Here is a 17,739-nt window from a genome sequence, read left to right as displayed (position 1 = left end):
TACCAATCTACACAACATGAATGAATCTCAAAAACATATGCTGGGTGAATGAAGCCTTATAGAAAAAGCACACACACAGTGTGATTCCATTTATATGAAGCTTTAGAACAGGCATAACTAATCTATGATAGAAAAAAAGCAGGACAGTGGTTGCCTCTGAATGGGGACTGGGCAAGGGCATAAGGGAATTTTCCTGAGATGGTGGTAATATTCTGTTTCAATAGGGATTTGGGTTATACGCATGTATGAACTTGACAAAAAAAAAAAAGCAAAACATACACTTAAAATTTTGCATTTTGTTGTTTGTAAATCTTATCTTTTCAAAAAAAATACTTCTGCCATTTTTATTTATTTATTTTTAATTTTTATTTTTTTGCTTTTTAAGGCTGCACCCGTGGCATACAGAGGTTCCCAGGCTAGGGGTTGAATTGGGGCTGCCATAGCAACTCGGGATCTGAATCTTCGACCTACACCACAGCTCATGGCAATGCCAGATCCTTAACCTACCGAGCAAGGCCAGGGATCAAACCCGCATCCTCATGGATCCTAGTTGAGTTCGTTAACCAATGAGCCACAAAGGGAACTCCTATAAATCTTATCTTAAAAATTATAATTATCAGGGAACTCCCATTGGGGCTCAGTGGTAACGAATCTGACCGGCAGCCAGGATGATGTGGGTTCAATCCCTGGCCCTGCTCAGTGGGTTAAGGATCTGGTACTGATGTTGCTGTGGCTGTGGCGTAGCCCAAAAGCTGCAGCTCTGATTTGACCCCAGCCCGAGAACTTCCATATGCCATGGGTACAGCCCTTAGAAATAAATATATATCAGGTGAATGAACCTCTAAAACATTATGCTAAGTAAAAGAAGCCTGACACATAAAAGCCAAAAGTTGTAATGATTAAATTTATATGAAATATCCAGAATAGCTAAATCTATAGAGACAGAAAGCAGACTGGTGATTGCCAGGGGCATGGGGGGAGAGAGTAAGGAGTAATTGCTTAATAGTTACAGGATTTCCTTTTCGGAAGATCAGTGTTTTGGAAGCAGGTAGAAGTAATGGTTGTATAAGACTGAATGCACTAAATGACACTGGATTTTACACTTCAAAGTGGTTAAATTTTAGTTATGTGAAATTTACCTCAATAAAAATTTGTAAATATTGAACTCTAGTTAGGCATATGCATGCTAAGATATTACGGAGAAGTGTACTGATTTCTGCAATTTGAAATAAATAAAAAAAATAAGATGGGAGTTCCTGTCAGGGCTCAGTAGTAACAAACCCAACTAGTATCCATGAGGATTCGGGGTTCAATCCCTGGCCTCGTTCAGTGTGTTAAGGATATGGCATTGTCGTGAGCTGTGGTGTAGGTCGCAAACTCGGCTCGAATCTGGCATTGCTGTGGCTGTGGTATAGGCCAGCAGCTGCATCTCTGATTTGACCCCTAGCCTGGGAACTTCCAAATGTTGCGGGTGCAGCCCCCAAAATAAATAAATAAATAAGACGGATATAGGGATGAGCAGATATGAGACAAAGAAAATACAGCAAAATATTAATGGCAGAATCTAACTGGTGGTTATATGGCTGTTCACTATAAAATTCTCTCCACTTTTCAGCGTGTTTGAAAATCTTCCCAATAAAATGCTGGGGAAAATAGAGTGTAACTTTGTGTGTGTGTGTGTGTGTGTGTGTGTGTGTGTGTGTCTTTCTGCCTTTTCTAGGGCTTCCCCCATGGCATATGGAAGTGCCCAGGTCAGGGGTCTAATCGGAGCTGTAGCTGCTGGCCTGTACCAGAGCCACAGCAATGCAGGATCCGAGCCGAATCTTTAACCTACACCATAGCTCAGGGCAACGCTGGATCCTGAACCCATTGAACAAGGCCAGGGATGGAACCTGCAACCTCATTGTTCCTAGTCGGATTCATTAACCACTGAGCCATGACAGGAACTCCCAGCATAACATTTTAAATCTGTGTATTTTAACATACTATATCTCAATAAAATTGTTTAAAACAATTACAGAACACCTGGAAAACAGACACAAACACAAAGAAGAAAACTAAGAATCATTTGTGTCATGTAGGCCAAAGCCTCTTCCTTCTTATCTCTTAAAAATAAAAATTAGGGAGTTCCCGTCGTGGCGCAGTGGTTAACAAATCCGACTAGGAACCATGAGGTTGCGGGTTCGGTCCCTGCCCTTGCTCAGTGGGTTAACGATCCGGTGTTGCCGTGAGCTGTGGTGTAGGTTGCAGACGCGGCTCGGATCCCCCGTTGCTGTGGCTTTGGCGTAGGCCGGTGGCTACAGCTCCGATTCAACCCCTAGCCTGGGAACCTCCATATGCCGCAGAAGCGGCCCAAGAAATAGCAACAACAACAACAATAACAACAGCAACAACAACAACAACAACAAAAAAGACAAAAAAAAAATTAAAATTAAAAAGAACCTGAATCTGACCAAGCCTCACAATCTAATAATCAACTCAGGAAAATGAAAGCAGAGGAACATGTTAAATAACACCATACGGTTGCAAATCAGCAAAATTGAGACTATGGGAAATTTGTAAAACAAATGATCAGTTTTCTGTTTTTTTTGGCCACACAGCATGAAGAAATTCCCAGGCCAGGGATCAAATTCACCCCACAGCAACAACCCCAGCCCCAGCAGTGACCAGATCCTTAACCTGTTGAGCCACCAGGGAACTCCAAATGGTCAGTTCTTTTCAATAAAAAATTGCAAAGAGGATTTCTCTTGTGGCACAGTGGCTTAAGGAGCTGGCATTGTCACTGCAGCAGCTTGGGTCACTCCTGTGGTGTGGGTTCGATATCTGGCTCAGGAATTTCCACATGCCATGGGCATGGCCAAAAAAAATTATAAAGAAAAAAAAGGACAGAGTAACTTTTGTATATTTAAAAGACTTAATTGATGAATAGATAAAGAAGATATGGGATATATATATATATATATATATATATATATATATACATACAATGGAATATAACTCAGCTGTAAGAAAATGAAATCTCGCCATTTTTCACTATATGGATGAATTTATAAAGTATTACAGTAAGTGAATTAAGTCAAAGAAAGACAAATACTGTATTATCTCAATTATATGTGGAATCCTAAAAAATAAAACAAACGAAAACAGACACAGAGAACAAAATGGTGGCTGCCAAAGCGGAGGAGGGTAGGGGGACCTGAAACAGGTGAAGGGGATTGATAGGGACAAACTCTTAGTTATAAAATAAAAAAGCCATGGGATGTAGTAAACAGCATAAGGAATATGGTCAAAAATGTTGCAACAACTTTGTATGGGAACAGATAGTTATTGGACTTATTGTGACGATCATTTCAAAACATATGCAAAAATCAAATCACTATGCAGTACAACCAAAACTAACATAATATTGTCCGTCAATTATATTTCAATTTTTAAAAAAGGGAGAAAAAAGGAAAGCTATCATGAATTTTAAAAAGAGACTTAAGACATATTAACCAGTAGCAACTGAAGTATCTTATTTGAATGCATACTAAAAAAAGCTATTTATTAGAGTTCCTGCCCCAACTAGTATCCATGAGGACATGGGTTTGATCCCTGGCCTTGCTCCGTGGATTAGGATTGGGCCTTGCCTTGAGCTGTGGTGTAGGTTGCAGGCGGGGCTCCAATCTGGCATTGCTATGGCTGCAGTGTAGACCAGCAGCTATAGCTCCAATTTGACCCCTACCCTGGGAACCATCATATGCCGTGGGTGCAGCCCTAAAAAGATTTTTTAAAAAGCTATTTATTAAAAAAAAAAAAAAAAAAAAAAAAAAAAAAAAAAAAGACAACCACGGTAATGTGAACATTGGATATTTAAAGAGATTAAAAAATACTGTTTTTCTACTGAGATGGTAATTTTGTGGAGGTTTTTAGTTGTGGAAGAACCCTTATGCTTTAAAAAATAAATACAATTACATGAAAATGAAAAGACTGGATTGCTTCAAGTGTAGAGAAAAAGAATGCATAGGGGCACAGAAAAGATCAGCATTAAAGCCTGGTGATGAGTGAGATCCTTTGTACTATTCAACTTTTGTACATGTCTGAAAATGTCCTGATTAAATTTTTTTTCACTGACACATTTAATGTTCTTTTTTTTTGTCTTTTTGTCTTTTCCAGGCCCGCACCCTCGGCATATGGAGGTTCCCAGGCTAGGGGTCTATTTGCAACTGTAGCCACCAGCCTACCCCACAGCTCACAGCAACGCCAGATCCTTAACCCACTGAGCGAGGCCAGGGATTGAACTTGCAACCTCATGGTTCCTTGTTAGATTTGTTAACCACTGACCACAACAGGAACTCCTTAATGTTCTTAATATAAAACTTTCGGCCATTACAAAACATACGAAGCTTCCTTTGACCAATTATCTCATACTAAAGTCCTCTTTGCTAAAAGTAATCATTATAATTAGTTTGATATTTATCCTTCCCACTTACCTTTGTACATAAATATCTAAAGAATCCACTTAGCACTATTTGTGTATCTTTTTTTTTTTTTTTGGTCTTTTGTCTTTTTTGTTGTTGTTGTTGTTGCTATTTCTTGGGCCGCTCCCGCAGCATATGGAGGTTCCCAGGCTAGGGGTTGAATCGGAGCTGTAGCCACCGGCCTACGCCAGAGCCACAGCAACGCGGGATCCGAGCCACGTCTGCAACCTACACCACAGCTCACGGCAACACCGGATCGTTAACCCACTGAGCAAGGGCAGGGACCGAACCCGCAACCTCATGGTTCCTAATCGGATTCGTTAACCACTGCGCCATGACGGGAACTCCTGTGTATCTTTTTAAATAGTATGATTTTATAATTTTATAATTTTATAATTTTGTTTTTATCACTCAAATTCATTCTTTTCAACCATTACACTGTATCTTCAGTTTATATTCTTCATTTGGGCTATTTTTATCTACATACACATATACCTACATCTATCAAGTGGAAAAACGACATACACAATATATATCTGTCCTAAATAATGCAAATATTACCTTTAATTCCTTTTTTTAAAAAAAATACTATTGGTTTAAATTTTTATGGAGTCAAAATTATAAACCTTTTCCTTTATGGTATCTCTTCTGTCTTTATCTTTTTAAAAAGGCCTTCCCTTTCCTGATATCAAATACCTGTTGATCTACAATCTGCTGCAAATTATTTCATGGCTTAATTTTTAAAATTTTTTTGTGAATATTTTTGGGATAGGGCATGGCATGAGGATCTTTTTCCCATTTAAGCTTTAACAAATTATACCAGCACCAGCATTATTCTTTTTTTTTTTTCTTCTTTTTTTGTTTGTTTTTTGGTCTTTTTAGGGCTGCACCACAGCATAAGGAAGTTTCCAGCCTAGGGGTTGAAGTGGAGCTGCAGCTGCCAGCCTACACCACAGCCACAGCAACACCAGATCTGCTACCTACACCACAGCTTGGGGCAACTCAGGATTCTTAACCCATTGAGCAAGGCCAGGGATCAAACCTGCATCCTCATGGACACTAGTCGGGTTCCCTTTCCGCTGAGTCACAATGGGAACTCCGAGGACTGCTCTTTTCAAATTGACTTGAACTACCTCATTTGTCACATTCTACATACTTTAAGTCTATCTCGATGGCTGCTTGTATATCTCCTGTTAGAACTTCCCTGTTCACATACTTTTTTCCCTTGTCTTATTCTATTCTGCTCCTGAGTCTTAGACTATAGAAATACACAGGGAGCTTAGTGACTAAGGGCAAAAAAGAGAGATCTGGCCTGAACTGGTACCCAAAACATAAATTTAGCTTCGACAAATTTCAAAATACCAACTGAAAGCTAAAATCTATCACACGGGAAAGCTACTTACTTCCACAGTAGTTGCAGCCTTTTGAGTCATTTTCCCAACAAGGTCAACCTGTTCATATCTGGATTTCATGTATTTTTTTGCAACTTTGTATACCCACTGCGGGCAAGTTGCAGAAAAAAGTAAAGTCTGAGGATTGTCTTCAGAATCTTAAATAAACAAAAAGAATTCAAATGCTTTCTTATTTCCTAAAATCCCATGATACTGTCAGCTCTTAAAAATCCCCCCAAACTTCAGAGAAATAATGAAAATTCAGAACTTGGGGTGAATTTTGAACATGAAACTTAACTGCAATTATTAAAACTTTCAACTCTTAAAACTGAGGGAAAACATGAAGAAAACTGAACCCAGAAGGAAGGTGAACATTTAAGAAGAAATAATGAACAAAGAAATCAGTAAAATGAGTTAGTAAAACTACTTACTATAAAAAAAAAATACATAGAAGAAAACACAAAAAGCTATGAAAATGGTTAAAGTATGCTATCCTACTTTCTTGCTCAGAAGAAAACAGATACCAAATACCTTTGGTTTTGTTCGAACACTGGGGACTATATTTTTATTATATTATAAAAATTATGAAATAAAAAATTCATAAGCTTTTAGATAAGAGAATAACTGCTAGTGTGCTTATTTTTAATCAGAATATACCAGTTTTGTAGGATTCGTGGATGATATCTTCAACTTGTTCAGCAAAACCTAAATCTAACATCTGATCCACTTCATCAAGCACAACATGGCGCAGTTTAGAAAGATCTAATCGGCCGCTCTGCAGATGATCTTTGATACGACCAGGGGTCCCAACCAAGATGTCAATACCATTTCGAATGTGATTAACTGTAAGAGGAGAGAAATATCAGTAATATATAAAATCAAATACAGATTTCGACATACTTTAGATTTGAGTAGTAAATGGATCTTTGTGCTACTATCATACATATTTACTCACTTTGGCTTTGATATGATGTTCCACCATAAAAACATGCTACACTGAGTTTCTTAGTTATATCTTTGAAGTCTTTGGCTACTTGGTTTGCCAGTTCCCTTGTAGGAGCCAAAACAAGTACCTGAGCAAAAGGTTTAAAAAATAAATAAATAAATAAATAAGTTTCTAAAGACATCTAAATTTAAACTGAGATGACTTTTTTTTTTTTTTTTTTTTTTTTTTTTGGCTACATCAGCAGCATATAAAAGTTCCTAGGTCATGGATCAGACCCGAGCCACAGTTGCAACCACAGCCACAGCAGCGACAATGCCAGATCCTTAACCCACAGAGCCTCCAGGGAACTCCAGGTCTCTATGCAAAAAGTCACTTTCTCAATGAGGTTCTTATCCCTCTTTTCATACTTCCTACCACTGTTTAACTGTTTCTCCTTAGGATTTAAACCATATAAAATATTCACATTTTCCTTATTTGCCCATTGGCTGTCTCAACCATTAAAATGTAAGCTCCAAGGGAGTTCCCATTGTGGCTCAGCAGGTTAAGAACCCAACTAGTATCCATGAGGATGCAGGTTCGATCCTTGGCCTTGCTCAGTGGGCTGAGGATCTGGCATTGCCGTGAGCTGTGGTATAAGTCTCAGAACATGGATCTGACATGGCTGTGGCAAAGGTCAGCAGTTGCAGCTCCGATTCGACCCCTAGCCTTAGAAATTCCATATGTCGTTGGCACGGCCCTAAAAAGAAAAGAAAAAAGGAGTTCCACCATGGTGCAGCGGAAACAAATCTGACTAGGAACCATGAGGTTGTGGGTTTGATTCTTGGCCTCACTCAGTGGGTTAAGGATCCAGCATTGCCGTGAGCTGTGGTGTAGGTCGCAGACATGGCTTGGATCTGGTGTTGCTGTAGCTGTGTTCAGCAGCTGTAGCTCTGATTACTCTTAGCCTGGGAACTTCCATATGCCTCAGGTGGGGCCCTAAAAGGCAAAAAAAAAAAAAAAAAAAAAAGAGAGAAAAGAAAAAAAAGTAAGCTCCATGAAGGCAGAAATTTATGAGTTTTCATTACTGTCCTTCAAACAGTGCCTGGCACAGAACAGATACTCAAAAAATATTTGTAGAATAAATCAATGGCTCACCATGTGCCAGGCACTAATTATTTAATTTGATCCTCACAAAAACCCTATACGGTGGCAATATTTTCCCAATTTTACAAATGAGGAACATGAGTCTGAGAAAAGTTGAGCTTGCCCAAGATCAGACAGCCAAAAGTGTTGGAGCTGGAATCTCCAATAATATCCTTCTAGCATAAAAGCTTTTTAAAGGCAGTGTTGGGCCTGTGTCCTAATTCAGCTACTTTTAGTCTTTCTTTTTTTTGTCATTTTGCCTTTTCTTGAGCCGCTCCCGCAGCATATGGAGGTTCCCAGGCTAGGCGTCAAATCGGAGCTGTAGCCACCAGCCTACGCCAGAGCCACAGCAACGTGGGATCCGAGCCGCGTCTGCGACCTATACCCCAGCTCACGGCATCGCTGGATCCTTAACCCACTGAGCAAGGCCAGGGATTGAACCTGCAACCTCGTGGTTCCTAGTCGGATTTGTTAACCACTGTGCCATGATGGGAACTCCTACTTTTAGTCTTTCTAATTTCACCTAAGAAACAAAACTCTCTAAAAAAAGATTTCTCCTGTTCCAAAACCACTATTATTTAATTATATTCATGTATGTGAACTTACTTTCACACTATAATATTTAGGAGTCTCAAAGAACAAATTACAAATACAGATACGTTCAAAATTTCTTTTAATTTTTTTGGCTGAGCTTGCAGCACGTGGAAGTTCCCCAGGCCAGGCCAGGGACTGAAGCTGCACCATAGCAGTAACAATGCTGGATCCTTTAACCCACTGAGCCACATGAGAACTCTTCTGTTCAATTTTGATACTGATTTTTTTCTTCTTCATTTTTATGAAACTGGAAGTGAACACAGGTTCTAAAAAGGTCAAATTTTAGGCTAAAATTTCAGTAGATCCCCTCTGTTCTTTACTATTGATAAATTAAGACAGATTTCCAGGGAACAACACAGGGAGTAGCAGCATCATTTCTATAACCCTCTTAAAGTCAATCACTAAAATGAATGTTATACTGAATGACTGAAAAAATGATAACCTCTTTAACAAAATTATTGTTTAAAAGCAGGGATTTCCTATCTTGGCTCAGCAGCGATGAACCAGATTAGTATCACTGGCCTCACTCAGTGGGTTAAGGATCCAGTATTGCTGTGAGCTGTGATGTAGGTCGCAGATGTGGCTTGGATCTTGCGTTGTTGTGGCTGTGGCTTGAGCCAGCACCTAGAGCTTTGACTCGACCCCTAGCCTGGGAACTTCCATATGCCACAGGTTCAACCCTAAAAAGACCAAAAAACCCCAGCAAAGGTCAGAGAGTTCCCATTGTGGAGCAGTGGCCTAAGGATCCAGAGTTGTCATAGCCATGGCATAGATTGCAGTTACGGCTCAGATTTGATCCCTGGCTTGGGAATTTCTATATGCCACCAATGTAGTCATAATAAAGACAAAAAGAAAAAAAAAAGGGAAGGAAAGGTCAGGACTGAAAAAATAGAAGAAAAAAGATATTAACTGTGGGAGTTCCTGTCGTGGCACAGTGGAAACAAATCCGACTAGGAACCATGAGGTTGTAGGTTCAATCCCTGGCCTTGCTCAATGGGTTAAGGATCTGGGGTTGCCGTGAGCTTTGATGTAGGTCGCAGATGCAGCTTGGATCTGGCATTGCTGTGGCTGTGGCGCGGGCCAGCAGCTGCAGCTCCAATTAGACCCCTAGCCTGGGAACTTCCATTCGCCGAGGGTGTGGCCCTAAAAAGTCAGAAAGACAAAAAAAAAAAAAGATATTAACTATGGAGTTCTTGTCATGGCTCAGTGGTTAACAAACCCGACTAGTATCCATGAGGACACAGGTTCAATCCATGCCCTTGCTCAGTGGGTTAAGGATCCGGCATTGCCTTGAGCTATGGTGTAGGTAGCAGATGTGAGCGGATCCCGCATTGCTGTGGCTGTAGTATAGGCCAGCAGCTACAGCTCTGATTCAACCCCTAGGCTGGGAACCTCCATATGCCACAGGTGGGATCCTCAAAAGACAAAAAGACCAAAAAAAAAAAAAAAAAAAAAAAAAAAGATATTAAATGTAAATATTCCTAAAATTAGATATCCTGGCGTTATAACATACAGTTATCAGAGACATTGAGGAAACCATATTACATTCACAAACAATAACTACACTTTGGAGATTTATGCTAAAAACCAAATGTTTGCTTTAGGATCCAAATTTCTACATTATGCTACAGGGCTAACTTTTCTATCTTTGGGATACTTGAACTTAAGACCAGTATACTCTCTCTTTCCGCTAGAGTAATGTTTAAACCTTTTACTCCCTATAATGGTTACCTTTGGTGAACGGCTTTTTTTAATTGTTTCTTGATTTCTTTGGAGTCTTTCAATCAAGGGGATGGCAAAAGAGAATGTCTTTCCTGTTCCTGTCCGCGCTTGAGCAATTAAATCTTTTCCCTCATATACAGGACCAAAAGTCTTAACTTGAATAGGAAAGAGATATGTTACCCCTCGACCTGTAAAATGAGATTTCATTGAAATATTTATTTAAGACTAGCATTTGGAAAAAAAAACATTTATCTGAAAATAACATTCCTGATTCATTAACATCTGCCTAAAGATACACCATCTAGTAACATTTAGTTATTCTACCCCAAAGAGGAATTATTTTTAAAAACTGGCCTGAACTTTTGACACGTACATATAATTCTTTAAAGCTAAAAACTGATCAGAACACCAAAAAGGATGATGTAGAAATAACTGCAACTAAAAAAGCCATTTCAGAGTTCCCGTCTTGGTGCAGCAGAAACAAATCTGACTAGGACCATGAGGTTGTGGGTTTGATCCCTGGCCTTGCTCAGTGGGTTAAGGATGCGGTATTGCCATGAGCTGCAGTGTAGGTTGCAGATGCAGCTCAAATCTGGCGTTGCTGTAGCTCTGGCGTAGGCTGGTAGCTGTAGCTCCAATTAGACCCCTAGCCTGGGAACCTCCATATGCCGAGGGTGTGGTCCTAAAAAGATTAAAAATAAAATAAAATAAAAATAAAAAGCTATTTCTTTTTGCTTTGTATGTTCTCCTTTTGGTCAGAAAAGGCACAAGAGTTTTCTAAAATAGAGTTTTAGATTTTCAATTGCAAATCCATTACAGTTGTACCTTTCAGAAGCTTTATGGTCTCTTCAGAAATAGGGAAATTGGAGAAGGCTCCTTCTTTCTGTTCACGTGTTAGGCTCTGTCAAAATGAAATTAAGGTTCTAATTAATATAGCTCATATTCAACTAGGTTTTTAAAATCTTTCACTCATTTACTGTTTTTTTTTGGGGGGGACTCTTTTTAAGGCCATGCCCATGGCATATGGAGGTTCCCAGGCCAGGAATTGAATCGGAGCTGCAGCTCCCAGCCTACACCACAGTCACAGCAACGTGCGATCTGAGCCATGTCTGTGACCTACACCACAGCTCACAGCAATGCCGCATCCTTTAACCCACTGAGCGAGGACAGGGATCCAACCTGTGTCCTCATGGATACTAGTCAGATTTGTTTCCTCTGAGCCACAACAGAAACTCGTTTACTGTTTTTAGTTTGATTAAATGAGCTAACAAATCAACTTTAATAAGTACTTGCAAAAACTGTATAGATTAACTTACGAGATAAATTAGTGGGAAATTCTTTTAATTTCAAAAGTATTCCTTTAAATAGCCAGCTTACTTATTTAACATGTTTTCCCATAACACATTTAAAACTGATTAATTTATATATAAAACCCCCCTTAATACACATTTAATACATAAGTCAAAATATATTTCCACTTGACTAAGATATTACAAAAGAGCTATTCAATAATCTAAATCAGGGGAGTTCCCGTCGTGGCGCAGTGGTTAACGAATCCGACTAGGAACCATGAGGTTGCGGGTTCGGTCCCTGCCCTTGCTCAGTGGGTTAACGATCCGGCGTTGCCGTGAGCTGTGGTGTAGGTCGCAGACGTGGCTCGGATCCCGCGTTGCTGTGTCTCTGGTGTAGGCCGGTGGCTACAGCTCCGATTCAACCCCTAGCCTGGGAACCTCCATATGCCACGGGAGCGGCCCAAGAAATAGCAACAACAACAACAACAGACAAAAAAAAAAAAAAAAAAAAATCTAAATCATATTCACAGATATATATCTATTAACTATGAAGACTAACACAAGCCTATAAACCAGCCCCCAAAGAAACTACACAATGAGGAAGGTAAATTACTTCTAAAACTAAAAGTTAAATAAGTTGTTCTATGAATCCAAAAAGCATTTTTTAAGTCACTAATACAAGGAAATGTTCCTGTAAGCTTGAAAATTTATCTTACATATAGCTTAGTGTGACACTGTCATTTAACACCTATTGAAAACTTTGTGTACCAGTCAATATTTATATAGAACAAAGACTATATATACACCCATAAACTTTATTATTGGTATGTTTAAAGAAAGTAGTTTAGGAGTTCCCGCTGTGGCACAGCAGAAACAAATCCAACTAGTATCCATGAGGACTTGGGTTCAATCTGTGGCCTTGCTCAGTGGGTCAGGGATCTGGCCTTACTGTGAGCTGTGGTGTAGTTCGCAGATGAGGCTTGGATCCTACATTGCTGTGGCTGTGGCATAGGCTGGCAGCCTTAGCTCTGATTCAACTCCTAGCCTAGGAACCTCCATATGCCATGGGTGCAGCTCTAAAAATTAAAAAAAAAATTAAAAAAAAAGAAAGAAAGAAAGTAGTTTCAAAACCACAATAGCAATTTTTAAACCAAGAACCAGATAAAAGACATAATATCAAATTCAATCCATTTAAGCAAACCTCAATGATGTTATCTTTTTAAGATTAAAAAAAAATTTTACTAAAAAAGTACATTTTTGGAGTTCTGTCAGCAGTGCTGGGTCACAAGTTTGATCCCTGCCATGGCAGTGGGTTAAGGATTCTGCATTGCCACTGTGACATAGGTTACAACTGTGGCTCGGATCTGATCCCTAGCCTGGGAACTCCATATGCCAAGGGGTGGCCAAAAAAGAAAATAAATAAATAAATAAATAATACATTTTGATTGCAGAAATTTTAGAATTACATATTAACAGAAAAAATTTAAAAATTATGTACAATCTGGTCAGCTAAAGCCACATTTAAAACACATACTCCGGAGTTCCCATCATGGCGCAGTGGTTAACGAATCCGACTAGGAACCATGAGGTTGCGGGTTCGGTCCCTGCCCTTGCTCAGTGGGTTAACGATCCGGTGTTGCCGTGAGCTGTGGTGTAGGTTGCAGACGTGGCTCGGATCCTGCGTTGCTGTGGCTCTGGCGTAGGCCGGTGGCTACAGCTCCGATTGGACCCCTGGCCTGGGAACCTCCATATGCCGTGAGAGCGGCCCAAGAAATAGCAAAAAGACAAAAAGACAAAAAAAAAAAAAAAAAAAAAACACATACTCCTCTAATTGTCACTTTATGCACACATACGTTTTTTTAAATGAAATAAAATCATACTATATATACTACTCTGTAATTTACTTTTTATTTTTATTTATTTATTTATTTATTTTTTTTTTTTGTCTTTTTGCCATTTCTTGGGCCACTCCTGCAGCACATGGAGGTTCCCAGGCTAGGGGTCTAATCAGAGCTGTAGCTGCCAGCCTACGCCAGAGCCACAGCAACGCGGGATCCGAGCCGCATCTGCGACCTATACCACAGCTCACGGCAACGCCGGATCGTTAACCCACTGAGCAAGGGCAGGGATCGAACCCGCAACCTCATGGTTCCTAGTCGGATTCGTTAACCACTGCGCCACGACAGGAACTCCTAATTTACTTTTTAAACTTTTTCCTTTTTTTTTTCTTTTTAGTGCCACACCTGTGGCATATGGAGATTCCCAGGCTAGAGGTCTAATTGGAGCTACAGCTGCCGGCCTATGCTACAGCCACAATAATTCCGGATTGGAGCCACATCTGTGACTTACACCATACCTCACAGCAATCCGGATTCTTAATCTACTGAGCAGGGCCAGGGATGGAACTCTAGTCCTCACGAACACTAGTCGGGTTCGTTACCACTGAGCTACAACAGGAACTCCTGCTTTTTTTATTTAATAAGATACACTGAATACCTTTCTAACATATCTATGCCCTTTAGGATTGATGCTTTCTACTGCATGGGTACTATGGCATATTTTATTAAACCAACTGCCTATTATCAGTCATTTAGAATATTTAAAATTTTTGCTATTATCAACACCACTGTGATAAGATTCTAAAAACAGAATTCCTGAGCCCCAACATAATCTAAACAAAATAATAAACAGTTAAGCCTTATAAATAGTTAAGCGTTATAGCAGGCAAAATCCAGAATGAGAATTACATTCTCCTACTAGCAAAAGAGACTTGTAGGGCCTTATTTAGATCAATTCTCTAACATATATGCTTCCTGACAAATAGCAAACTCACAAATAAAAAAAAGATATATTGTAAAGCAAGGATTACATCTTTTCTCAAAGGTCTCCAAAGATTACACATTAAATTAAGCTCAAATTGGAGTTCCCGCCATGGTGCAAGAGAATCAAACAGTAGGTTAAGGGATCTCTGCAGTGAAGATGCCACTGCAGCACAGGTCGCAACTGTGGCCTGGATCAGACCCCTGGCCCAGGAACTCTATATATGTTGCAGGGAGGCCAAAAAGAAAATTAATTGATTAATTAATTAAGCTTGAGTGTATTTAAATTAACAGCAACCATCAGATTTTTTAAATATAAAGAATTATGAAATACCAAGAATTATTAAGAATATTAGTTGTTTCTTTCTGAAGACCTGAGTAATTTAGTGATAATTCATAATACCTAGGTAAACCTATGAATTCTGCTAGAGAAAAAGTGCAACAACAAATTTAATAAATTCTATGCAAGAAAATATCTACTCTAACAGATACTGGCAAAAGCAATGCCAGTAATGAAGATCCAAAAATGAAGATTCTAGACTAAGCATGTTTTCTACACCTCCCCAAAAATTGATACCCAGGAAAACAGATTTCTTCAGATCGTTTTTATGTTTCATTTCTGTTTTAAAAAAGCAAACAGGGAGTTCCCATCGTGGTAAAGTGGTTAACGAATCCGACTAGGAACGATGAGGTTGCGGGTTCAATCCCTGGCCTCGCTCAGTGGGTTAAGGATCTGGCATTGCCGTGAGCTGTGGTGTAGGTTGCAGACGCGGCTCGGATCCCGCATTGCAGGGGCTCTGGTGTAGGTTGGTGGCTACAGCTCCGATTGGACCCCTAGCCTGGGAACCTCCATATGACGTGGGAGTGGCCCAAGAAATAGCAAAAGGACCGAAAAAAAAAAAAAAAGCAAACAGGAGTTCCTGTTATGGTTCGGCAGGTTAAGAATTCGACTAGTATCCATGAGGATTCAGGTTTGATCCCTGTCCTCGCTTAGTGGGTTGAAGGATCTGGTGTTGCCACAAGGAACTGGTGATGTGGCTCAGATCTGGAGCTGCTGTGATGTAGGCCAGCAGCTACAGCTCGGACTCAACCCCTAGCCTGGGGACTTCCATATGCCTCGGGTGAGGCCCTAAAAAGACCAAAAAAAAAAAAAAAAGCAAACATCTTTAAGACTGAGTTACCATAAAGACCTAGAAATCATTCAAAGGTATTATTGTTACAGAAATAAAAAAAGCAGAAGGCAAAATATACAAAGTCAAGAGTACCCTGCTTCAGAAAGTCATATTTTGACTCATGAGCACTGGTAAGGACCATAAGAAATGCATAAGAAATAACCATAAGAAATGCATGCAAGTAGGTGACCATCAATAAGCAATTTGGAAGAACTATTTAGAGATCCAAATGGACAGGAAAGGCTTAAAACTGACCTCCCTCCCCACCACCACCACCACCACAGCCCCCAAAAGAAGGCAATATACTAGAAGAAATAAGAGGCAAAGGAAAAAAGCCTCAGATTTCAGCTGTATACTCTCCAGTTCAACTAAAAGTACTGGACAATAAGCAGGAAATACTATAGAATCAATTCTAATTAGTCAAAAAATCAAATTAGCCTATACTTCAAGGGTAATGTCAAATGCAAAACCAAAAGTATACATACCTCTTCTGGTTTATTATCACTTGATTTATGAGTAGAACTATCTAAGGATGACACTCGCTTTGATTTTTTCCCATATTCCTCAATATCTCCATTTGACAGATCTTTTCTTCTTGACTTACGAGATTTAGAAAATTCATCTGCAAGTCTATTACATCCTTCTTCAGTGTCTCCATTTAGCTTCTCTTTTACTTTAGCTTTTTTAGGCTTGGGAGCATCTAGGTCATCTGCAACCCCATTTTCTCTTGTTTCTGATTTCTCCTCTGAGTCATAATGGTGCCTTGACTTCCTTCTATCACTCTGTGGAAAAACAAAGTAGTGACAAGAGGATCAAAAAGTCTGCATTTAAGACTCTAGAGAAGTTAGAGTACAATGCCCCGAACCAGCAAAGCTCAATCTACCATAATCTTGAAAAGTTACCTGGTAGAAACCCAGACTGGGTGCTAATGCCAAGCCTAAGCTTTACCTGTTGCTTTCTTTCTCATCCCAAATTTTGCACTCTTAAGACTTGGCTACTAGTCCCTCTCCCATCCCATAACAACATTTAAGGGAAACTGAAATAGTTCCTCTGCAGTAAAAGAATGAGAACTCAAGATTTATAAATTAAAAAAACAAACAAAAACTTCTAATATTTTCAAGAAAAAAATTAATATTTATTGAGTACCTACCCAGCATTGTGTAATGAGTTTTCGGCTTATCTTGTTTAAATCTTCATAACAACCCTATAAGGGAAGTACAGGTCCATAATCCCTTATCCGAAATTCCGATATCCATAAAGCTCTGAAAACCGAAAGTTTTTTTTGTAACTTATTTGGAGACAAAACCTTACCTGAATTCGGAGACAAAAACCTTACCTGACCTTGGCACAACACTGTGAATCAACTGTACTTCAATAAAAAATTCTGGAGTTCTCGTCATGGCTCAGTGGAAATGAATCTGATTAGCATCCATGAGGACACAGGTTCAATCCCTGGCCTCACTCAGTGGGTTAAGGATCCGGCGTTACCATGAGCTGTGGTGTAGGTTGCAGACGCAGCTCGGATCTGGTGTTGTTGTGCCTGCGGCGTAGGCCGGCATCTACAGCTCCAACTCAACCGCTAGCCTGAATCTCCATATGCCACGGGTGCAGCCCTAAAAAAATAAAAGAAAAAAATTTCTTAAAAAACTAAAAAAACAAAACAAAACAAAACCCTTACTGACCTAAACTCATTTCATGGCAAAATCTGACTTGAACTAATGTGAGACAATTTATAATCTTTATTTATTCCACTTAGTCTGAATAGTCATAAATTTTATATTAAGGTGTCTGATTATAGGTTGGGGGCCCCAAACCCTACTGGGTTGTTACCCTTTCAAAAATCCCCAGAATTTTCAATTCCAAAACACATCTAGTCCCAAGGATTTTGGATAAAGAATAGCAAACCTATATTATCTTTGCCATTTTACAGAAGAGGAAACAAGTTTTTAGAGATAAGCAACTTGCCAAAGACCCACATGTGGGATTTCCTGCAAGTAAAACTGCTCAAAATCATGCCCTGTCTGATTTAAAACCCATGCTCTTTTCCTATCATGCTTCTTCTCTGAACTCTGGTAAATAGATTAAAGAAAAAAACCAGTATGTAGTTCATACAAAACCCAATTGTTATACTATCATAGAAGGAAAACTATATTAGTAAACCTGGAATTTTTTTTAAAGTTTTTAAAATTTAATCAATAGAACTTGGGGGGGGGTGCTTTCT

At 39.4% G+C, this 17,739-nt stretch overlaps 1 protein-coding gene across 21 annotated transcripts in view; it reads right to left on the bottom strand.

Annotated features, from left to right (window-relative positions):
- DDX50 (DExD-box helicase 50) overlaps positions 1 to 17,739 on the bottom strand; it is a 40,974-nt gene that overhangs the window by 19,865 nt on the left and 3,370 nt on the right. For 7 of the 21 annotated variants that reach the window (XR_014828011.1, XR_014828013.1, XM_084997097.1 and 4 more), the window contains 7 exons: positions 16,669 to 16,722; positions 16,004 to 16,300; positions 11,061 to 11,136; positions 10,245 to 10,423; positions 6,807 to 6,924; positions 6,509 to 6,694; positions 5,864 to 6,009 (listed from right to left, as the gene is read on the bottom strand). Coding sequence is in view for 17 of the 21 variants with exons in the window: in XM_005657388.4 (XP_005657445.1) it covers positions 5,864 to 6,009; positions 6,509 to 6,694; positions 6,807 to 6,924; positions 10,245 to 10,423; positions 11,061 to 11,136; positions 16,004 to 16,300; positions 16,669 to 16,722 (1,056 nt within the window). In the remaining 4 variants the exon portion in view is untranslated. Of the gene's footprint in view, positions 1 to 5,863; positions 6,010 to 6,508; positions 6,695 to 6,806; positions 6,925 to 10,244; positions 10,424 to 11,060; positions 11,137 to 16,003; positions 16,301 to 16,668; positions 16,781 to 17,739 lie in introns of all 21 variants that reach the window. The other 14 variants (XM_084997100.1, XM_084997099.1, XM_084997095.1 and 11 more) reach the window with 5 other exon arrangements.

This window comes from Sus scrofa, chromosome 14 (assembly GCF_054392235.1).
Source record: "Sus scrofa isolate SSC_HxYL_T2T_F1_AM1 chromosome 14, Sscrofa_HxYL_maternal_Yorkshire_Landrace_v2.0, whole genome shotgun sequence".
Classification (NCBI taxonomy): Eukaryota; Metazoa; Chordata; class Mammalia; order Artiodactyla; family Suidae; genus Sus; species Sus scrofa.
Note: the sequence above shows the minus strand (reverse complement) of the source record. Positions and strands in the feature narration are given on the sequence as shown.